The 24,347-nt window shown below is 40.8% G+C and overlaps 1 protein-coding gene across 2 annotated transcripts; it reads right to left on the bottom strand.

The window, feature by feature from the left end:
* Positions 1–103: 103 nt before the first annotated feature.
* RTN4IP1 (reticulon 4 interacting protein 1) lies at positions 104–24,267 on the bottom strand. 2 transcript variants are annotated; one of them, XM_054291803.1, is made up of 9 exons: positions 23,911–24,267; positions 22,595–22,746; positions 21,719–21,787; positions 21,362–21,486; positions 15,999–16,047; positions 14,376–14,512; positions 11,799–11,982; positions 10,363–10,455; positions 104–227 (listed from the first exon to the last, which is right to left on the bottom strand). In XM_054291803.1, the coding sequence occupies exons 1-9, from the start codon at positions 24,155–24,157 to the stop codon at positions 111–113; spliced, it is 1,173 nt and encodes a 390-aa protein (XP_054147778.1). In that variant the 5' UTR covers positions 24,158–24,267; the 3' UTR covers positions 104–110. The 2 variants fall into 2 exon arrangements, with proteins under 2 accessions (XP_054147778.1, XP_054147779.1); XM_054291804.1 differs by lacking the exon at positions 104–227 and adding an exon at positions 8,541–8,701.
* Positions 24,268–24,347: the final 80 nt, after the last annotated feature.

Here is a 24,347-nt window from a genome sequence, read left to right as displayed (position 1 = left end):
CAAGATTTATAAGTTATGCAGCCTGTATGAGGTTTTAAAAAAGAAACACTCACTGAATGCCAATTCATGTTCAAGGACTGACTGCAGGCAGAATAATGATTAGAGATACTTTATTGTCTACTAATTACATTGATCACTGTTTTTCCACGTGCATGTCCTCCTTCCAACTTCAGAAAGGCCTCTGGAACTTCAGAAAATGAGAAGACTTCATCAATAACTGGCTGAATCTACAGAATAAAGAAAAAAATTTCACTATATTAGGAATAGAGTATAAATTAATGTATCACCCTCACACTTCAAAACTGTATGAAGAAGGGAGGGAGGTTTCTTTATGGTACGTAGGACAGAACTTGCCATGTAGCCACTAGCTTTTAAGATTTTTCAGGGATACTACTGGATCCAGAAGAAAGTTTTCTGCTGCTCTTTGCCCATGTTTTGAAACTCCTCTACTAGTACAGTTTGGAGCCCTTACCTGGGGCCTCTCCCACTAATGTCACCACATAAGGCTCTAACTTCTACATCCTTTCCAAAACTGACACTGTGGTTTAAATTTTTGTTGTCCACAATGATATACTTCCAGAAAGAATATTTTTTCCTCATATTTCTGTACTGGTTTTCTTGTTAAACTCAAGAATTCTCATAATGTCAGATATTCTAAAGATACTTACAAATCTGAAGCCTGTCTGCATCAGTACATGGCTCAGTACCCCCAAAAGACCACAAATGAAGTAAAAAAATTGTCCACCAATGTTTGTTGCTGAATCATTTAACTACACTTATAAATTCAGCCACTGTGTATTCCAGGAGGCATAAATCATTATTAAGTCCAGCTGGCATCAACTGCTATTTTGACATTAATTTTGTAGAGTGGCCTTCTGGATTGTTTCAGATTCATTTCTAACAACAGTGAAACTACTTAGTCACCCTCCCCATTATTAACTAAGGAGCCTGAAACCCCTATAAGCATTTTCTTTGGATGCCATGGTGTACCAAAAGAAGCAGAAGAACTTTCAGCTCTTCTGAAAAATATTTGTCACTGCTGGTCCAAGGGAAGAGGTTGTTTTCTCCTGTCAAGTTCTGAGTCAGCATTCCAAATGCCAAAAAATAATTTGTCTACGAGAGCACCTCTCACACCTCCTACCAAAGACCTGCCTACCCTGAGGTTGGTCCTTTACCTTGGATCCTGTAACACCAACCCAGTGCATATCCTTGCCCTGATGCACTGAACAGAATCCTCTTATCAGAGGAAACGATGACCAGTACATGAGTCTGCAGCTAGTGCTTGCAGTGATGAAGATCTGAAGTACTAAAGATCCAAACACACTATCTACAGTGCTAGAAGAAGATCCTTTTCACTTGTGTCAGGGAAAAAATATCTTCTGTATTTTCTTCATAGCATGCACCCTCTCTTGTTGAATAAGCCAGAACTGGTAATTTCTGCTGGCAGGACATGCTCGACAGAAAAGGAATACAGCAGCAATAAGGACACAACATGCAGCTTTGGAGTGGTGCTGCCTTCCAAAAAGCTGCCTTGCTTTTACCATATGACAAAGGGTTTTGCTTTCAGATGTGTTGCTTAGAAGGTGAGTGTGCAGCACTACCAAGGAAAGGTTTTCATACACACACACTTTCCTAGCAAGACCTGACCACCCAGCACCCTCCCCAGCAGCACAACAAATGCTCTCTGATAGCTGTCCATGCTCAGGGAGGTCCTTTTCTTAGATCTCCTAATTTCCTCTTCATTTATACACTGTGCCTTACCTTAACATCCACTCCTTGCACTTAAATAACTACTGGCTTTGCTTGTATGATAGCAGTAATCCAAGACATCAGTACTCTAACTTGCATCACAGTATCCCCTAATATCATCTGGATTTTCCTTTTTATTTTGTCAAGGCAAGCTTAGCCATAGTGTGAAACTTCACACAGCAGAAAATCAGGAATTAATGAACTCCCTCCAAAGAATGCATTAGAATTTGCAGGCAAATCACTGTGACAGCAACTGTGCAAAAAAAATAAAGTCACCAAATCACCAAGTGCCTCAAAGTTGCCATGCAGCAAGGTACAAGGCTTAGTAATTTATTTCCCTTGTTCTGCCTGGACAATGTCTGTAAACCAAGCCCCAGCAAAGTGAGTAGCACCACGTGGCAGAGGAGCCACAAAGATAGCCCAACTGTGGAAAAAATGTTGGGTATAAATGATCATGTTCAAGACAAACTCATGTCTGGTCAGCATTCAGCACAGAATGGAAATGTTGTCTTGGACATCAGCAAAGTCAGGGACGTGGACTCAAGGCAGCAAAACCACTGAATTAGACAATGGTTTGGGGTAAACTGAGCATCTGAGTGCAGCTGCAGCTGCTGTGACCATCAGGAGGAACGTGCTGCTGGTCAGCACTGACCAACCCTTGCTTTCACAGCAGATGCTTGGGAAAACACAGTTCAGGAACTTTGTTGAGTCAAGGACTTGTACAGTTCTTATTGTTAGTGGGAGTTGTGCACAAAGCTGTGCTTCAAGTAAGAGGGGAAAAAAGAGATACAGAAATGCAGCCTGCTGGTGCATGGACACAGATGACCCTGACAAGGCAACAGGCTAGGAGGAGAGGAAAAGTATTCAGGGAAGAAAGCAGAGCAGCAGCACAAGGGATGTGAAGTGCAAGGGATTCTGGGGAAAGGCAGAAGTTAATTTCAGACAGGTGCAGCAAATGAGAAAACACGAACAAGACACTTCACAGTTATGCTAATCCACAGTCCCTTACTCTAGGTTGCAACTTTAACTCTGACAGAGTGAGGTATGTTACATCCTCAGCCTGCTGGGTAGAGTTTAAAACATTGCATTTGAAAAGTGGTGACACAGTGATTCAGAGGAGCCCTGAATTCAACCTCCCAGTTCAAAACACCGTGTGTATTGCAGCCACCACATGCTCAAAGCCCATCTGCTACATTGATGTAACCTCTAGCTTCATTTAAATGCTGGCTTTGGGCAGTGCTATAGAGAGACATGAATACCAAATTGATGATCCTGGCAATCTAGAGCATTAAACATTTTATCTGGCTGGCTGGACAGTCCCATTGTTTGAATAACCCTGAAAGGGCTGACCATGTTGCAGCACAGTGATTCACTCAGCCTTTACCATAATCCACTGACTAAGATAAAATTTCTTCCTGTGAACAGACAAACAAGTAGGGGAGCGTCTGCTGTTTGTTCAATGTGTGATACTAAATGGAGATTAACTGGATAATAAAAACATTGCCTATTTACAGCCACGCATCAGTTCCTTGCCAGAGGACACCTATTTGTTCAGGGAAAAGGGATTAAACTAAAGTCTGGGAGAGAAAGGATTACACATACCCACATTGAAATGTTTATCTGAAAACAGATGGGGCCTGAAAGGTATTTTCTTCCTCTTCATTCTCTCCAATGCAGGACATACTATAGAAATTAATCTCAGGTCTCTTGCAATGAACTCATGTGTTTGGAAAAATAAAAAGAGTAATTGCTGATGCTGATTAAGGCTATCCTACACACATCACAGAGGGGTGTCCCAGCCACTCCAGCCCTGAATGCAGTGGGCAGTGAACAGCACTGGCAGGAGCTGACTGGTCACCAGGAACGCACTCTGCTCATGGCACAGTCAGGCCCACCCCTGGAGGTCCCACCTTCTGTGATAGCAAGGACGCAGTTTTAGTTTATCAGGAGCGGACAAGTGAGAAAACGTGAAAGGAATGGAGACGGCTTCGACCCTCATAGTAGCAACAAGTGACTGCATTGAGTGTGGAGCTTTTTCCTGCCACTGGAGGGAGAGCGAGAGCCTCGAACGCCTCGGGAGAGCGCAGGGCAGAAGTGCCGTCGCAAAGGACAGTGACAGTGCACTGGCTCTCCTCCAGGTCTGCAAAGGATGGCCGTGTCACAGCTGCCGGGCAGCCTTGCACGGAGAGTGCCTCCCTTCCTATGCTTGGTGAGGCTGCTCAGGCTCCCACACACCACCCTCCAGGAAAGGAACTCGCACATGCACAGAACAAAAGCTGGGATGTGCCCTCGCGAGGGCTTGCCGTAATGGAAAGACCTGCCTGCTGATCTGACTAGCTGAGTTCACAGACAAAGGCATCTTCCTCCAGAAATTACCACCGGGCCTAACCGTGGTCCCTGAGCACAAATGCAGAGCTTTAGAGTCTCCTTGGGTGTTCAGTGAGTCTCTCATCAATGTCAACAAGAATTGTGAAGAGAAATCATTAAAAAGAACAGTCCTTGTCCTGGAACTAAAAAATTGGTTATACACCTGTTACTTTATTGTCATCCTATGGGGAAAAAAGATGCTGTTTTGGGACACTCCTACTTTAGCTGAGCATCTTCTCTGCTATACTCCTGTTCCATGCTCCTTGGATCCAAATCTCACTCCCTTCTTCATTCTTTCTTCCCCTTAAAAAGGCATCCAACAACGTATGCTGAGCCTCGTATTGTTTGCCAATAAGGTAAACAAGGGCCAGGGTCAGCCCTCACTGAAGACAAAGAATGAAGTTCTCATCTTCTGCAACAGCTGGCTCTGGTCACATCTTGTACAGGTAGCTCTGCAACTGCACAGCACCAGCATAGAATTGCAGCATGGTTTGGGTTGGAAAGGACCTTTAAAGGCCATTCAGTCCAACTCCCCCTTCCACTAGACCGGACTGCTCAGAGCCCCATCACTGAATGTTTTGTAAAAAGCTTTCCTTGCTGTGTTTTTTAATAACTTGTATTTCAGAGAATATGCACTTTCATCCATGAGGACATTAAAGGACAGCATGTACATGATATTTCTGTCCCAAATTTCTAAGAGAAGTAAAACTGAGCAAACAATACACCCATAACAAAAATGGTGCTGCAGTGGTGAAGACATGGGAATGGAAGGCAAGTGTTCCAGGGTCTAATCCCACAACCTCTTACCAACAACTGCATTATCAGGTCTTACATGTTTGGTTAATAAGCCAAAGTACATTTTTTTATATCAAATCTCTAACAGCAGCCCACAGGAACTCATATATTTCATGTACAATTATTAAAATGCTAGCAGAAAAATCCCAGTTAAAAAGGCTATCAGGGTACAGTTCAGAGTGTAGAAAAGGCTTCAAAATCTCATTGTTTAATTAGCCCTGGCAGAACAGCTTCTACAGAACACAATAAAGAGCAGTAAGAAACTGGGATAAGCCCAGAACTGCAGTGTGTGCCAGCCTAGCCCAAGCTTAAATCAGTAGAAATAAGGAAGATGCTGGGTTTAGTACTGGACCATGCTAAAAAACTGTTAACTAAAGGAAAGCACAATTAATCTCTTCTAGAATCCCTGGTAAGGCACATTCTTGGTATCTTATCCTGATATTTATGCTGGTAATTAAAGCAATCTGGGTCAATGTCACCATATACATAAGGCAGAACCAACTTTGGTACAGTTAAATATAAACACATATTTACATATGAAAGCCTATCATATGTAGAAATTAGAAGATTAGTCCTGCATGATCCACATCTTCCCAGTTTCAGCAAAATAAACTCACAGCAGACAAGGGCTGCCTTGTGTGCACTTCACCCCTGCACTAGGCACAATTCCCTCCTGCACCAGGAGGCCAGAGCTCAGAACACCAGGCCTGGCTTACCACAGAATTTACAATTACATCAGGCTAAGGGAACACATCTGATTAAATGCCTGGTAGGTGATGATGCTTTTTTTCCAGACCTCATTGTGGTGTAAGTGAATTTACATATTGAAACCCTATTTCCCCACAGCATACAAAGTTTCCATTGGTGCCCTTCACAGATACTTTGTGATGTATCACACACACAACTCGGCACACAGGCAAGCCACCATGTCCTGGAGGGAAGGGAGCAGGTATGTTTTCATAAAAATCACAGCAGCTTGTTTTTGGTGGCTGTGACAAAATGCAGATTGAGGTTCTTTTTGGAAGAGAAAGGGCTGAACAGAGCTTTTGGCAACCCCTCCTTGGTCAACATCTCTGTGCTCTAGCCAACCAACCTGGCAAACAAATGCACTGCAACAGGAAAACACAAAATTAAAAGCAAAAAAAAAAAAAAAGGTGCAAGCTTTGCAATTTAGCATGAAGAAAGATGGTCATCAGAACAAGCATGAGTGACTACAGAGACTGGGAAGAAGGACTGATCTCTAGTTAATGGAGACATTTAAGTGTAGAAACCCCTATACTTAGGTACCCTAGTGCCTTTTTTCAGAGAGACTAAAGCAGGTACCACACAAGGGCAACTTCTCAGGGATCTGAGGATACCTTAGCACAATTATAAAGTCTGGAATTACTGTACAGAAGGCCACATCTATAGGTGCCATGTTTGGAGAACATTCAAGGACTCAGTGTTGCGTTCGCTGTTTGATATTCATAGAGCTGAGAGAAATGCAACTATACTGCAATAAGGGCCAGGGGAAAAGCTATTTGCAGAACTGCAACAAGATGAATTGGAAGCAAATCAACACACAGGTTAGGATACACAGTCCAGAAGCTGTGAAGACCTAATGGCCATCTAAACAACTCTCAGAACCCACAGCATGTCAAAGTGGATGACCATATCCATCCATTTGTGTTATTTACCTCCTGAATAGGAAAGACCAGGAACAGAAGACAATTAAAATCCTCATTTTAACAAGGTATCTCAGAGCAAATCACCAAAGGTGAATAAAGGGCATTAGCCCTCATTAGCAGACCAAGAAATTATGGTAGCAAAAGGTTATGTGATTTGTTTTGCACAAGAAGGCAGCAGCAGGGCCAAAGAACAGTCAGCATCCTGCTCCCTAAACCACAGCAGCAGGTGCTAAGTCCAAAGCATCCAGTGCCTTCAGCAAAATGTATAATCAACACTACTCACAAATCACATTAATAAAGGCAGGCAGTTGTTCTTCCTAAGGGTACCTGTGCTGGAACATCTATCTTAAAAGCAAATATCAGAGAGAATGAGCTATTCATTTCATGACTGGAGACTGACGTTTAGCCTTCCTTCTGCAAAAACAACTTTCACCCATCAGCCCATCTGATGCAACAATGCTCTGAAGGAAAGAGTATTAAATCACCAGAAACACTGCACACACACGTGCACTGCACTTAAATAGCACTGAATTAAAATGAAAATGTCCCATTTCTGTTGGGCTGCATGTTAGCCCACATCCTATTATGGTCCTGCAGGAACACACAACACACTCAGTGCTCCTGCTTGTGTCACTAAGGAGCCTTCTGAGCCTGCTTTCCTCAACCAGGCTTTCAAAAAGGCAAAGTAACTCCTCAGTTATGAGTTAGAGGCTTCTACCAAGCCTCCACCAAGCCTTAAATACTTACATGAATTTTGCCTATTTTCAGCAAGGACTGTATGACATGTCCTTAGGAGGAAGATGCTGGGCAAACAGCAAAAACCAAAACTGTCAATGTTAAATCCACAACACTCACCACAAATACACCAAATTAATTCCTAACAAGCCTTTCAGTGATGATGCTTCACTGAGCAGTGTGCCAGCAGATCTGTGTCCTGAATTAAAGGTTCTATTGATTTCAGCTGTCTTAAGATGAGAATTGTAATTCACCAGGAACATTCTACCATGGAAAGAGATACAGAGCTGACATGGGCTTTGTCAACTCATTTGGTGGAGCTCACATTAACCAGTCCTTACTGGATCACAATTAACTGCTGCAATTCAAACCACAACAGGGATTCTCCAGCAGTTTAGAAAATAGCCAGTCTCTCTAAAATTTGTCAAGGAAATACTGGGTTTTCTCCATGCCCATAATTGTTGTAGCAGCCTCCCAGCCCCTCAGTCTTGCAATAGTATTTTTGCAAGATGTCCATCTGCAAGGCAGAGAAAACAGCTTATAAACTGAAAATCATTCTACAATTCCCAGAACTGACTGATGTGCAGGTAAATTACACAAGGAAAATTATTCTCTTTTCTTGTGCTACCAACTCATCAAATCCTCTCCTTTGCTTCCCCATTAAAAAAAGGCTGCTAAAAGAACTCCTCCTCAGAGCTGACATTTTGCAAATCTCTATTCCTTGCTGCAAAGATCATCCAGGTGAAAACCAAGTAACTTTAAACAAAATTGCTCATTCTTCATCCACTGAAGGTTTGAGAATCCTTTTCCTTTCACAAAGGAAGATGATGAACTCATCAGAACTAAAAATCTCTGTTGGTGCAGAAGGACTGTAAGGAGAAACACTGTCAAATCAAAATTATCTGTAAATGTTTCAGAGATATGCTCTTCAACGCTTCACTTACTGTAACATCTCTTTAAACCATCATGTCTTTTTAATTTCTTACATTTAATCCCCTCATATAATTTATTCCTGAAAAAAAGCCTCTCATTTTCAGGAGCTTTCTAATTGCTCTCTTACTCATTTCATACAATCTCAAAATTAAAATGTCTTTAACAGAAAATACTTAAATGAAAAAAAACCCTGCATCACTCAAAAATATTCACTCAAAGGTAACAAGTTCAACCACATGAGCTCAGTTTGCTGGCTTCCCCAAGCTTCTTGAAACACTTCATTGCTTTCTGCTTTTTTTAATTTCTCCTTTATTCTTTCCTATCCAAACACAAACATTTCACTTACTTATAGGAAATTGTGGTACAATTTCTCCAGTGATTCTCTCCTGCCTTTTTTCCCAAACACCTACTCTCTTCTGAATGGATGGTCTGTCCTTTTACGAGAACTCTTGTGTCTAAACAAGAAAGGTCACAGTCTCATTAATATCTGTCTAAATGGAACACAACTGAGTCTTATAAAATCCCGATGACAGCTCACATGTTTACAGCATTGCACAAAATAGAGTAAAATGCTGCTAGAATAATGACTCTGCAGACAAACAGTCTGACATTAGGGACCTGTTTTTGAACAGAGAATAAAAGACCAAGCAAACATCTTTGTCCTCATGATCATCTTACAGCCAGAGGTACATCAGGACGTCCATGTACGTCTGACGTACGTTTGAAGTGGCATTGCAATTCACCTGGCCAGGTTATTGAGCACAGAACCTGATTAAGCCCTATCTCTATTGCATGAACAGCTGTTTCCCAAGAGGCTTTCATGAGCATAGTCTGCATTTGTTTTGCATACAAGGTAGAAGCAGAACACAAAACAAATTGCAATTGGCTGAAAACAGGACAAATGATAAGAACAAAGACAAGGGCATTTCTTTTTCTTAGACACTTATAGTTTAGCAGTGTGACTGAATGCAATCACAGGATGAGGACCTTTTACAGCTTCTTTCTTGACCACAGGATTGTGCCTACAGCACTGGACATTATGCAAAGCAGAAAATTTTTTATTCTTAGCAGTAGCACTGAGGTGGCAAAACAGGTCTTCAGAAGAGAAGCAATCAGGTCTTCAGTACAAGAACAGTTTATTGACTCTTTTCCAAACTCTGGAACATATTGCATACCCAAAAAGGGGGATCAACACTCAGACTTTGAGAGATATAAATTTTACTAATATGCACAAATTTGGAGCACAAGATGGCAGTTCACATACTGGAATTACCAGCAGTCATGACAGACTCTGCTTACTCTTCTGCTTATCTACCACATGGAAAGATTAACAGCAGTTGTCCATTTTCTCTATTCTTGGGTAATTTCATGTTGTCAATATTCCCAAAGAGGACACTGCTAGGGCCTATACCATCACACAATCCAAAACACAGGAAATCAACTGGTCACTCTCACAATATATTTTGTACAAGCTCATAAACCCAAAAAGATCACAAGAGCAGACTTAATCTGTCTTGGCTTTTCCCCCCAAGTCCACTAAGATTCCCCAGAAGCTTATGAATGCTCACAATATTCCAAGTCCCTGTGCTGAATTAGCACAAACATCAGAATCTGCAGCACTGAAATAATGAAAAACAAGATTCTTGTCACCACTCTGCCATTGAAGATCATCTATTACCTGCAATAACCAGAATATTGTAGTTCTGTGCAAACCACAGGCAGGACGCCCAACCATCCAGGCTAAGCAATTTTGCATATGCTTATTCTGCCCAAATGAACCAAGTGAGACCTCTTAAAACATAGTTTTCATGTAGAGTTCATATTAAATTACTCCCACTGGCAAAAATAATCACTGGACATTACTCCTTGTAACTTTGTAAGCTTTGTGTTTTTAAAAAGTACACTCAAGAAGGACAAGGCAGAACAGTCTTAAGCATTATGAACTCCTAAATTCCTGGCAAAAGGCAGAAGTCAGAAACTGGAACAAGTTGATTTTTACCCAGTTTTCCTTACCATGACTCTCATAACACTTTATTTCTCAGCAGTGAACTACACCATTTTTGAGCCCAAGCAGCATCTTTCAGCCCAAACACCCAAGTAACCAGTACTGACATACCTTTCCAGAATCAACCAGCTCTGCTATTTCATCCAAACTTGGCCCGCTCGGCATGAAAAACGCCCACCGATAATGGACTCCTTTGAGGAGATGCTGCAAGAAAGATGACAAATCTCTTAAAATACCATGAGAGCAAACTGAAATGGGAAATAAAATTAATGACAGAATTTCTGAAGAAGTAACTTAAGGAAAAGACATGGAAATTATATGCTAGTCTCTGAAAAAAATGGCACCTAAGCATGTGGATTAAATGTACAGACCAGGATGTTGTGTTACCACAATAGGATCAGGGGGAATTGTGTGTCCAATTGCACAGGTCAGCTAGTAGAGAAAAACCATTACCTTGTCTCTGCAGCTAGAAACAGCATTATTTGTTACATAAGAAAGAAATGGTGTTATATAGTGTTCATGTACACTCAAAACGGGTGAAATGAACGCAGCAATGTGACATTTAGAACCGTCCCCTTCAGTATCAGTGACTTCATTCTCCACCATAATATCTGCCAAAGGCATCACTGTCCAGTGACAGATGACAGCTCACATGAAAAGCATTTTGGGAAGATCTCACACACACAAGTCAAGAGCATCTCCTCTGAGTAAGTCATTACAGGAATAAAAGCCATCATCTGCCAAAGAGGTGATTTTTATATATGGCATAGGATCTTCTTCATCATGGAAACATGCACACTGAGAAATAATATTACATTATTTCTCCTTGCCTTTTCATCTTGTCTTTGGGCTTTCTTGAGAAGGTACTGCTGCAGGACTTAAAATCCCATTCAGCCAAGCCTTTGCAGGAATACCATAGCAACTGCTTAAAAAGCATTCATTTGGAGAGCAAGTACACAAGCATAGGGAAGAAAGAGAAAAGTTCTAAAAAGCCCCACTGATCTGGCCACCGGCAGAATGTTTTAAGATCCACTTATGAAAACTAGAAAAATCAGTATCACCATCTAGACACATGAACATGAAAGAGATGAAAGACCTCCCAGCCACCCTCCACCATGCTTATTACACTCTGGTGCTGGAACAGGATGAAGAGAATCAGTCACAGAGCAATGTTCTGAGAGAAAGCCTGAGCAGCCTAAAGCAAGTAACAAAAGTGCCCCCACTGCAGTGAGGCAGGGATTGGCTGTGTTTACTGTGAAACCCTGGCTGTCAGCAGGACTCGCTAGGGAGGCCATATGGAAAAGGCCACAATGGAAAGCACAATAAGGAATCAAACTTCAAAGCTCCCCAAACTACTACATACACCCAGAAGCACCACCCCAACACATTTCAGTGCAAGAAAGAAAGAAAGAAAGAACAGTATACTTAATGACATATGAGGACAATGCAACAGCTGCCTCTCCATGAGCTCTGACTGACATCCAAGCCACAGCAGCAGTCACTAAAGTACTACAAAATACCAAAGTACATAGGATTTTGTCAAATACCTTTAGAGTTTTGGAACCAACAGTGACTCCTGTTTGCAACATGCCATCAGCCACTCCAAGTCTGTCCATATTGATCAGGAAAGGTGTCACTAAAGTAACATATGTTGCTCCTGACCATTTCTTCAAGAGATCTAGTGCCCACTTCTCAGTGGATCCACCAACATTATCTAGGATAAAATCAAACCTGCAGACGTACAAAGAACAGGTTTAAAATCCTGATATGGGAAAAATAACTTCACTGTAATTAAGCTAATTAATAGCAGAAATCAGCTATAGTTCACATTTTTACATGTCACTGCAAGGCAAAAGCAAAAAAAAAAAAAAAATCAGCCTGCAAGATAGCAGCAAGAAAGTCCAGAGACTTCAAAAAAGTCCCAGCTTAATGTACAATGGGATTCAAATTTACAGGTTATGCCATTTACTGTGCAGCAGACACAGGCTATTTAGAAAGTACATTTAAACTCCAAAAAGCAAACTTAGATGCACAACTACATTCTGTACTTGCTTAAAGCCTTCTTGAGCTCTATCTCTTCAGCCCTCCCACAGGGACTATTGGAACAGTCCTGAGGTCTAGCACTGAACAATATGATATGTACATGTAAAAACCAGTCTGGATTCATGTCCTCAACTAGGAACAGCTCTTGTACATGCTGTACTCAACAAAAGTCAGTTCCAGTGGCTAAAATTACGTAAACAAATTATTCTACTAACCCTTATTTCCTCACATCTTTTCTGTGACCTACTTCTCAGCTTCACTTCTCCAAGTTTTTTTTTTTTGACCTGATTTATTTAGGGGCCATTTTACCTCTCCTGACAGCTCTTTTCTTCACATCTACCTGTTTAACATTAAACCTAACAATGCAAAGGAACTAAAACCTTCCCCCATGGAATGGGTATATGCAGCCTCTGGCAAAAAGCCACAGTTTCAGTGCTCCTTCTCATTATACCAGCATGTGAGCCTGTAAAGGCTGAATAGGGCAATAGGGAGCTATGCACCTGTTCTGTTAAATGCACAACTCATTCTCATCTGTAAATTTCCAGCAATCTCCAGATTGCAATAGATATGTATATACACATATCTCTAATCTAAATAATCTACAGATATGAGAGAAAATACTTAATGCAAATTAAATAGAAAAGCCCTTATTTCTCTGGAACGATGATTTTGCTGCCTGTCTTCAAGGGTGTGATTTCATGTTTAAAGTTCAGTTCGTGTAACAGCTGCCAACAAGAGAAGACCATGAAAACTAATGCTCCTGGAAAGAGTAGCTGACTGTGGGTTCTGAAGAGTCAGTACAACTGCAAAGGGGAGGGAAGTAGGAACATCCCACTCAGTAGAGCTGACTGACCAGCCTAGCTGCATCATCAAACTGCACCCCAGGACACTGTTGTTGATGTCTCTTAGAAAGGGTCACTCACTAGAATGGGTGTTTAGCATTTAAAGTGTTCACAAAGGCAAATTTTGCCCCAACTGCAAAGTCCATCCTGCTGTACAGACAGTGTCACTGCCCTCAGGCCTGCTGACAATCACACTATGGTTACAGGGCACATGGCTTCTTAGCACAGTTACCAGGAAAATCCTTCCACAGATCAAACAGCTTCTGTTTCCTCTCCCAGAAAGTTAGCTCAATCTAGCTAAAAAGAGCAGTGTAAATATCATATTCAAATACAAGTCACAGTAGACTACGTTTAAACAGATGGGAAGATGACAAAAGCAAAAAATACTTCTGTTCTAGAGAAAAATCCCAGGCTAGTTTAAACATAGCTGCTGTGACAAGATAAATGTGATTGTTTTTCAGAGGTAGCTGTATCAGTTACAGAAGGAAATTTACTCCCAGTTGCACTGCACAGTGGCAAGTCACTGCTCCTTCATAATACAGTTCTTTCCTCTACAAGATCAAGTTTATATTTACCAGCTTCATTCAGGATTTCAAAGATTTATTTCAATTTATTCATGCATTGTATATTCTCCAAGATTCTTGGATGGAAGCTACAAAACTGTTCATATTACAGTCACTGAAGAGAAGCACATGGAAGTGAGCTTGTCTCCCAATTAACTGGTTAAGTGTTACAATGAAATCTGTGCTGGGCATACTCACTTGCAAACTGCATTCAAAAAAAGGGATCTACTTTACAAAATAATGCTTTAGAAACAGGGGGGAAAATTTAGGGAGTTCTGATAGAGTCAAGCAATCAAAAGGCAGAAGGTCTGACCACCAACTCCTTCATTGTTGTCATCATATTGCAGGGGTTCCATACTGTTGTCTCCTTATCACAAAAGTTTCATACCTCCTTGGTGTTTCTCGTGGGCATCTCCTTTGAGCACTGACTCTTTCTTCTACACAAAGCAGCCACTGACTCCAACTCCCTTCTCAACCACCCAACCCCCTCTTCTACAGCACTCTTCTTCTCATTGGGTACAGCTGTGGCCTGGTAAAGGCAGGCCTGTTTCTAATCTTTGATAATTGGCCCAGCTGCAACTCCTTAGGGGTAAGATTATTCTCTGCACTATCTTTATTTTCTTATATTCTATCCCCCTACACTTTATCTCAGTATTAAAGCAACACAAACACTCACAAGGGTAATGTTTTAAGCTGCTCCTCCAGATTTCCAGATTTATAATCAATCACATCATCTGCTCCAAGCTTTTTCACCAGTGTGCTGGCATCATGAGAGCAAACTGCTGTCACGTGAGCATCCCACGCCTTCATTAGCTAAAAACAAGTAAAAAAAAAGTCCAAAGATTAAAATTGTGTGAAATACTGAGAACTACTTAAAAAGCCAGAGTCTCATTATATTTATATAACAAACGAGCACCTTTAATAGGGACTGGGGAGACTGTTCCAATACAGGATAATTTGTCACAAATCCCACAGACAAAATAATGGCTCGAATTTATCAATATTTAAGGTGGCTGTAGGGAGGGAGGAGTTGATGTGAACGAAAGAGTGTGGGCTTTTTTTAATGCCACTGAAAGATACCAGGTCTCATGAAAAATAAGGCTCTCAGTTTGCCATCTGTATGTTTAGTCTACCAGCTAAACATACACCAAGACATACTGTCCAAGTTGCCAATCAACCAAACTGGCACCAGATGTACCATTAGATATTATTAAATATGCCCTTTAAGTATTTCATACTACTGCAAATAGGTTAAGTACTAGTAAAAAGAAAAAGAAGGAAATCATGTCTGATTTATCCCAGGGACAATATCAGGTTATCTTCTACTCCAAAAGCTATAGCAAAGTAAAGGACTTTTGCTAGTTATTTATCTTTTTTAGCATCTCATTTTTTCATTCACAGTAACACTTTTTACCTTTACTCCAGGTTAATTAACTTAGTTTATCCAGGATTGATCAGTTACAAATTGTAACTGGTCAGTGGCTCGTCAGTCTTTCATAGTGAAAGTCACCTGCTTTATCATAGACCAGGCAAATAGCATACCACAAAAAATTCACTGTGCTTATGGCCTAGTAACACAGAAAGCAGTGATGTAATGACCCAACTTCTGTATTTTTTTATAATCTCAAGAGAAAGATTTTCAGCATGAGATGATAGTAATTGGAATCAAAACTCGCAAATTACCCGAGAGCATGAAAGAGGATGTTCCACAACTAACGAAGCAACAAAAGAGCATGCTGACTTTCCAAAGTTTAGAGCTACTGAACAGACAGACAAAAGGGAAACAGGCCAAAGACAGTGAGGGAAAGTAAATCTAAGCCTCTGTGCTTTACAGCCACTGCACACACGAGCCTGATGGCCTCTCACATCATTTGACCAGCTACAGTAGTTGTGGTAGGTGACATTCTCCATCAGATTTCCTACTCATACACCAAGTTCTGCTCATAGAGTGCAGAGCTGAATGAAAGATATTGAGAACAGCCTACATATTTCAACTTACACCAATCAGAGATTTCCTGCACCCACATTGTGAAATGTGATCTTACACACAACTCCTTTCTTTGAAAGTCCCTGCTTTTTACTTTAAAATAATACAACATAATAAACTGAAAGCAATACATCTGAAAATACTTTACTTTTGGAAATATCAATCTTCTTGATCAAGCAGACTGATCTTGCTATTAATCTTGCTATATAGAGAGCTTGCTATTTCTCTATTCCTTTTCTCAATTCCACTTCTGTTATTTTTTTCGTACTGAAATGCTTGAAGATTCATCCTGGGCATGCTGGATAATATTACCTGTACAGCAAATGTACCAACTCCTCCTGAAGCTCCTAATATTAATATTCTGTAAGAGAAAATTAAAATATATTTAATAGTTCTTTAAATAAACTCTGAAGTAACTATGTATTCTAATGTTTATTATACATCTCTGACACTGAATTATTTTTAGCAAAAGATTGGTTTTGTCATTCAATGTTATTCAAGAGTGGTTAACTGTTCTGATAGCCAAAAATGTGATTTGCTGATCACGTGTCCTGTGCCAAAAGCATTAGCTCACACAGCCAAAGAGACTTCCTCATATATGCTTTCCCCTAAATTCAGGCAGTGGAGCTGTCAGGTAGTAGCACTTCTATCACTCAAAACCCCTGGACCTGTCCTCACTTTACCAAACATAATTGTTTCATTTGGGACAAAATCAATCAAGAGCCCTTCCTGTCAAGAGTCCACTGTCACATCTCCTAAAGAAAAAATGCAATTCACCAGCATTTTACAAAAATCAGTCTTACCTAAGAGAAAAAGTAGCTTGGTATCACATTGTTTAAGGAGACTGTGAGCTGCAGAACATAAGGAACATAATTTTCCCATATTGCATAATGTTCATCTAAAACACAAAAATATAATGAAGTACCCTCACCACTAACAAGTTTAATTTTTATTAAATTAAGATGGGTGTATTTTTCTTTAGGAAAAAAAAGCAGTAAAATTTTTCTAGCTCCTTCCAGTACATCTCAACAAGACCCTGTAAATGCCAGCTTGTAGGAACTGGCACACAAGCAAGAAAATGAAAGAGTATATTGCCAAATTATTAGCAACTGAGAGTTCATTTTAACTGATAACCCTAAATTTAAAAAAAAAAATTAATACAAGTTAACTTGTGTGAGGACCTTACTGCTAGAAGCCTAATCACTGTTCAAAAATTCAATCCAAATATTTTATTAAATAACTAAACATCAGAAAGTGAATTAGTAAGAAAACCTTGCAGCTCAAGTTGCAAACAGTGCTTTGTCTTTGGATCCATTTGCTAATTCTAGGACAAAAAGAAGATCCAAGATGAAGTCCTGGCACGGGATAGGGGAACATCATGTTTCTCAGAGCTTCTGTTTGCCAGAAAAATCTCTGAATCTTCAGAAGCTGGTGAAATTCCTGTTTTAAATCTCACAGTAAGAGATGTTGAAGGAAATTGCTTTTTACAGTACAAAACTGTACTATACAATCTGGAGTCTCAGTTTACAAAAGTTCTTTGAAGCAGCCTAAGAGACTTGGCTTTGGTCACACTATCCATTTTAAAATGCTCCTTTTGTAAATGATCAGATTCTGTTCCCTCCCTTTTCACTGATCCAAGCTGCAAAATTCAGATTAAGAATATGAAACCACAATACCACAAAGCCTGCAGCTTTTAAATCTGCCAAAATGTACTTATCCTCAAAACCAGGCTTCTAACAACAGATGCCCAGAGCAACATGCATATTCCGATTTCAGTACACTCAAAAAGGCTCCAGGATCCTACACTCAAGATATTGGGTTAAACCCATCTTTATCCTTAAAAAGGACAGTCACAATTAAATCCTTTCAAAAAAACCTTTTCAAACTGCCTTTACAATTTCACTCCTTAGTTAAAGGGCATTTCTTCTACTACATATTTGGAGGAAAGCTGCCATCCTAAAAAGTACAATTTGCTCAAAGGATTTTAGGTAACATTTTCAGTTTGGGGAGCAGCTTGGCTAGGACTTTTTTTTTCTCCTTCAATAAAAGCCCTTCAGGATTCCTTCAGGTAGAAATACTTTCCAGATTCAGTTTGTTTCTATGTTACATGGGCAATTTTCTATCACACCTTCCAATTATTAAAACTCTCTCCACACACTGTGACTTCAAGAAAGCTCTTCATTTCTGAGACAAACCACATCTGCACAGGAGATCCACTGCAGCAGCCCAGCAGCACTGACAACAGCAAGACACACAAGTAACAGGGGTGGTGTTTGAAGGTGCAGGACCTGTTAGGACAGTACTGAATGACAGATGGTGGCAAGTGCCAAAGCAGGAACAGTTTTGTTTGCACTGCCTCAGGAAAACACAGCCAGGAGAAAACACATCATAGAAACTACCTGTTTTCACTGCAAGTGTGAGCTCAGGAGTAAACTAATATGCAAGGGACCAAATTAACAAATCTTCTGACCTGGGCAGGGATCCAAGAGAACCAGTTCTTTCAAAAGAACAAAAAGAACATTTGTAGCCCAGGCTTTCCTCCCTTCTGACAGAGGCACAACATTCACCAAGCCTCCTATGGGGCTCAGCAGTTCAAATGATGACAGGGAGCAGATCTCTCCAAATAAGCACACCAAGATTTGAAAAGTTGGCCCATCTCCCTAGGCCCTGCCTGGAGCTATGGTGTGGTCAGAAATGAGCATCAGAGAGGCAGGACCTGTCTCAGCTGTGTGTGCCCCCCACCAGAACACATACAGGGTGGGGAGTGGGTACAGATCAAGGACTAATATTTTCTCCAGATTATAAATAATTAAAAAATTTCAGTGGCTGAGTTACATGCAAGATAACAATTGAATAAATGCAGAGATTTTATATAGTTGAAAAATTAATGTATTGACTAAATATATCAACTTTATTTAGATACAAAATTATATTTCATTTAATTATGCCAACAAAATGTCCTCAAGAAATTTATTCCTGGATCAAGCAGTGTTTACCCTATCAAGAAGTTTTACAACCTACACTCAATTTGTACTTCTCAACAGATAAAATGATGACATAACATACAGACATTGAAAAAATATTTTCTTGGGGTATTAAACCATTCAAATTTTCACTGTAACCACATGAACCAGGAGTCTGTTTGGTAGCTTACATTAACAGAATCCAGCATCTCTGCCCAGCATACGTGAAAGTCTAAGATATTGCCTCTGTATTTACATAAAGACTTTTATTTAAAAGAAATGTAAGCACTTTGAATAACTTCTCAAACTGTCAGGTCTGTTTCTGTCACGCATTTTGTGAATACAGAAAGCAAGATATTGAATAGCTAGTGTTGAACAAACATATTTACTGAATATGAAAGCTTTCTACTGAAACAGGTCAGTGGCACATATGAGAAACTACAGGTGGCCACAGAGAGCTTCAACACAACACAGTAATTTTGAACATTTAAGGACAGTAAGAACATTTTAGCTTCTACAAGAATATGGATGTTAATTAGAGTGGTATAGAATAAAGGCTATGGAAAAATGACTGGAATTGCAGGAGGGTTCACAAACAATGAGAGCACACTTCAGGAAACTTCTATGAACATAACCTGTGAAAGTATGTGCAGATGGAGCAGACAATCTGCCAGATCAATGCACAACCAGACACTGGACTCACAGCAAGTGTTTCTGGTTAGTCCATGCTAACACCTCAAAAGAGGCAAAAAGAACAATAATATCCACCAATAGAAAAATATTGCTGCTTTTAAGATGTCTTAACATTGCACTAAAGCACCAGTGAAGGAGCTTTCATCAAGGAATACAGCTGCTCTGCCAAAACAAGACATTTTTGTGTGTGTGCACCCTTCTACATAGCTATTTACCTACAACTACAGGAGACAAAAAGGCTGACACAAAATCACACATGTAGGTAACTTCTTACCAAATATATGATCTAAAGAAATTAGGAAATGCTGTTTAAACTGTTGTATTTTTAAATTATTGCCCTGAGGATTCATGGAATATAATTTTGCACAGCCTCTTCAATGCACTTTAAACACTTTCCTACAAGCACTATTTCAGGAGGAAAAATGGTACCATCACATAAGTCACTCACTGCTGGTTTTACAGTTCAAAATTTATAGATAGGAAATATAATATTTTTAAAGTACATTAAAATGGGTTTTTGCTGACAGAGTAATTAAAAATTTATTTGGAACATGAAAGTAAATATTAAATGTAAAGACACATTACAAATGCAGTTTCAATTTTACTGTCAACAATCCAAACACTTACCTGAAGATTGGAAAGAGAATTTAAACAAGGCTAGCCTATCAGCGTATCTTTAGGTCAATTCTATTTACATGTGAAAGTTAAGATAATAAAAACTCTAAATATTGAAAATTAAAAAGTAAGGTGATCTTATCTAGAATTTTATTACTAGCTGGAAGTTAATTTCAATGATGTCTCTTTGAAAGTGCTTTAAATTTTGCAATTTCATCTTCTCAAAACATTGTTTATCTTTACAAATTACAATTACTTATAATATTTTCATGATGAAGTTCACTGTGACACATGAATGACCACTCACTCTATTGTCTTCTAGAGATGTGGGTGAAGAATTTTAATCAATCTAGTGTTCTTTGCAATGTGTTGCATTACAAAGTATCAGCCAAGATAAGAAGAGGTCAGGCATCCAAGACTTCTGCTGCCCAGTAATTACTTTATGACCTAAACCTGTGATGCAGCACAGTAATTTTAACTACAGTTTTTCAACTCCCATAGTTTTACTTTTGTCCTTATTTCCATTCTGAAGATCTTGCTATCTATTTACTCAAACATCCAAAGGTCAAAATAACTGAAAATTTCAATTATCAGGAGAAAAATGGTATTTGCTCCAACCTTTCACTGCATTTTTTCTCATCTGCCACTGTCAGATCAACAGACTGATAAACAAAGTCAATTTTTCTCTTTGATTGGCTGCTCATCGTGTACGTTCTCCTTTCCTTGTCTGCATTCCTGACCTCATCAAAGTTCTGGCCTGCAGGTCAAATAAGAGTCAGTCACCTGCGCATTTTTCTCAAAAAGCTGGAAAACCAGTCTGTTCCAAATGGCCCACACAGGCAGAAAGTGAGTGAACCACATCTCTGTCCCTGAGAGGGCTTTTTGTGAGCTGCCAGTACAACTGAGAGGGTATTACATTTGGCCAGCTGTCTCAACAGGCAGAAGGGCAAAGCCCCTACAAATTCCTGGAGATAACATCCTCAAATTCTCTATACAGCCCATACATTAGATATACATTGGACTGGAATCATAGAACAGCCTGGGTTGGATGGGACCTCAAAGATCATCTAGTTCTAACTGCCCTGCTGAGCATAGGGACCCCCTTCACTGGGTGAGGCTGTCCAGAGCTCACCCAACCTGGCCTTAAGTATTTCCACTTGGGGATGTGAGGGCATCCACAACTTCTCTGGGCATTTTTTACCTCTACACAGGGACCTCATCTGAGCCTTCCTCTAAAGAAGCCTCTCTCAGCAGCTGTGTAGACAGAATCCATCATCCTCAGACAGCTGATATTTATCAATGTCATGGTGTAACAGTCTTTATCACTGCTGGATGTGTCTTACAAGCAGCTCGTCAATATAAAAATGAAGAACTTTAGTTTTGGCACCAGAACTGTTTACTTACCTTTTCCCACTACAGTTACTTTGGTTCAGTCCTCCCACTTGGTTCAGTGCAGACCACGCAGTGAGACCAACATATGGTAAGGCAGCAGCTTCTGTGTGACTGAGACACTTTGGCTTAAAAGATACCTGAAATAGAACCATAACTAAGTCACACAGCAGCTCCTATGTGACAGTGAAATATTTTAAAAAGCTTCACTGAATTGCAGATTGTGTATTGCACATTTTCAGCCATCTTCAAAACTAGCTGGAGTATGAATCAATCCAAGCACTAAGAAATAAAGTTACTTAGATACTGAAGAAGAAAAATGCCAGTCTTTACAACTCTGAGGTTTTGTTATCCAGAGTTTTGAAAGTTTACCTCGTTTCCACTAGCTACTACAAACTCTGACAGAGTGCCTTGTTTCCATGGGGGAATTGCTGCCCACACCTAAAACCAAACAGAAAACAGCTATTAATTTTTGTAGCTTTGCACACAAGTGTATGTGCACAAAAGATTCCCTTGTTAAAGAAACCTTTTTTCTAATTCACAGAATGTCTTCACTGTTTATCAGAAACAAGTTTTAGCTTATTTTACACTAAAAAAAAAAACAAACACAAAACCGACTAAATGAAGGACTGAAGGGCTATGTTAACAAATTGTACCATTGCATTGTGTATAAAACATCATTTTTCAATTCCCCCAAACTACTCCCATGCCAGAAAAGCCCAGATTAGAGGGGTGAGGATGGTGCAGAATCAGGATTTGCTATGCTAAAACTAGTGAAATGTGAAAGCAACTGGTGAAGGTGAAAGCAAACAGTATCAGTATTTGTGTGGGCACCCATGAAGTCCTTCTTGGGTTAAGCCAAAGTTCCTACTCCAAGTAACTTAAGAAAAATAAAAACAAAATCCTTCTTGTTAGAATTCTACCTTCAATTAAAAACAAAGTGGCACTTTGAGTGTGCACTTATAAACAAGCAAATTCCACTCTTGCTACTGCTGCAATGGTCCAAAAACTAAAACCCAGAAGGCAAATTAACTTGCAGAAGTAAGTCTCTGAAAGGCCATGAGACCATGTTTTTCATAGATAAAAATGAAGGGAAGAAAGTATTCTAGGAATTTACTGCCAGACAGGCCTTATTAAGAGTGCAACAGCATTAAAAAAAAAATTATGAAGAGAATGAATGCTGAAGATCTCATAGTATATTTTAAGTGTATATTTTGAAAAAAAGAAATAAGAGATTGTTGGTTTCACCTCATCTCCAGGTTTGAAATAAGACACACCCAGTCCACACTCCATAACCACACCAGAGACATCTCGACCGAGTGTTAGAGGAAATTCAGTCTCGCCCGCTTTGAGTTTCAGGGGATCCCGCTTCATGTTTAACGCGGTTGCACCATAACCACCTGCAAAACATGGAATCAACCACAACACCCCACACTGAGTGCTCATCTGTTAACAGTGCAATTCCAATTAGAAAGCACTGGCTATCCATAACATGCCTCATTTCTGTTATAACTGAAGCATGCAAAAAATCTGCGATATTTCACACTTTCACAGATTTTAGAGATAAAGAGCAAGTGTAAAAAATAATAAGGCATATTTCCTAAGATGAGTAACCTGGACTTCTATTCAGTAAGCAACAAATGCTGTGTAGTCTTAGAATTACCCATTTAATAACATTGATCAGCCTATAAAGAGCCTGCATTTGGGCATGTATACCCACTCAAGTGTTTGGACAAGACCACCTAGGGGCCCTATCATGCTAAAAAGTGTCTTAACAGGAATCCTCAGATAGGAAATGTCCCATCACTAAACCCCCAACTATATTCAAAGATTTTTTTAGAATTCATTTATTAGAGATCCAAAGCACAGATTACAGCTGTGGTTCCTGCAGATATATTTGCTTGTTCTACTGAATCTGATTCAATATGTAAGCACTTCTACACTACAGGAAATATAAGGTATTCTACTACCACAACTTCCTTCTCGTGTTTCAAACCCAGAAACTGGGGGAAAAAACCTAATTAAATGTGTCAAATACAAAGAGCCGGGCAATGAAAGAGACAGATTTCCCGGGCGGGATGACAGCACGTCTCCAGATGCCAATTTAGGATGGGCATGGCAATGAACACCGCGGTTTGCCTTAGGTCGTGCAAGCAGACTTGGCAGCAACTTGGGCCTCCAGCTCCATTCACCTCAAGGAGATGGGAAAATGCAGCATCACTTAAGGGGAATGCTGCTCCTTGGCCGGGCGTATCTCGGTAAAGAGAGCTGCACAACAATCATTCAATTCAAAGTTCACCCTCTCAACACGCACACGCACACTCTTGTCAGTGGCTTTTTGTATCGCTCTTCCCTGAGAACCTGAAAAAAGTGGAGCTTCCAAGAGGCGGAGATTTTCCAAAGGGCTCGGGGAAACACGTGTGTTGAGGCAGCCCTGGTCGCTGCCGGGCCGGGCCGGAGCCCTGGTCACTGCCGAGCCACCCCTGGTCACTGCCGCTGCCCTGGCACCGCTCGGGCCGCCGGAGCCGCAGCCCCAGCACAGCCCCTGCCATCCCGGCACTTACTTCTCATGCTGAGGTCGATGGGGTTCAGGCTCGCAGCGTGAACCTTAATGATGACCTCGTTCGGGAAGTGTATGATGGGGAACATCATCTCCCTGGTGAAGCGCAGCACGTCGTTGCTGCCGTACCGGTCTATGACCCAGCTGGGCATGGCGATCCGCGCCCGCGGAGAGGCGCGGAACCCGCGGGTCGGTACCCGCCCGTTCGCCCAACGCAGCGCCCGGCCGCCCGCCCCTCCCCACGACAGCATGGCCGGGGCAGCCGGGCCGGGCCGTGCCCCCGGTTCGCGATCGGGATCACGATCGGGATCAGGGTCGGGATAAGGATCGGGCCGGGTCGCACCTTCGCCCCACAGCGCTCAGCCCGGCGGGCCCCGCAGCCAATGGGCGGCCGCCTTCTTGGCCGCCCCGCCAATGGTGCCGCGGGGTGTTGCGCCAAGA

The sequence above is a fragment of the Melozone crissalis genome, unplaced genomic scaffold, assembly GCF_028551555.1.
Source record: "Melozone crissalis strain CALT ecotype California unplaced genomic scaffold, PUWL_Pcris_2 ptg000106l_1, whole genome shotgun sequence".
Classification (NCBI taxonomy): domain Eukaryota; kingdom Metazoa; phylum Chordata; class Aves; order Passeriformes; family Passerellidae; genus Melozone; species Melozone crissalis.
Note: the sequence above shows the minus strand (reverse complement) of the source record. Positions and strands in the feature narration are given on the sequence as shown.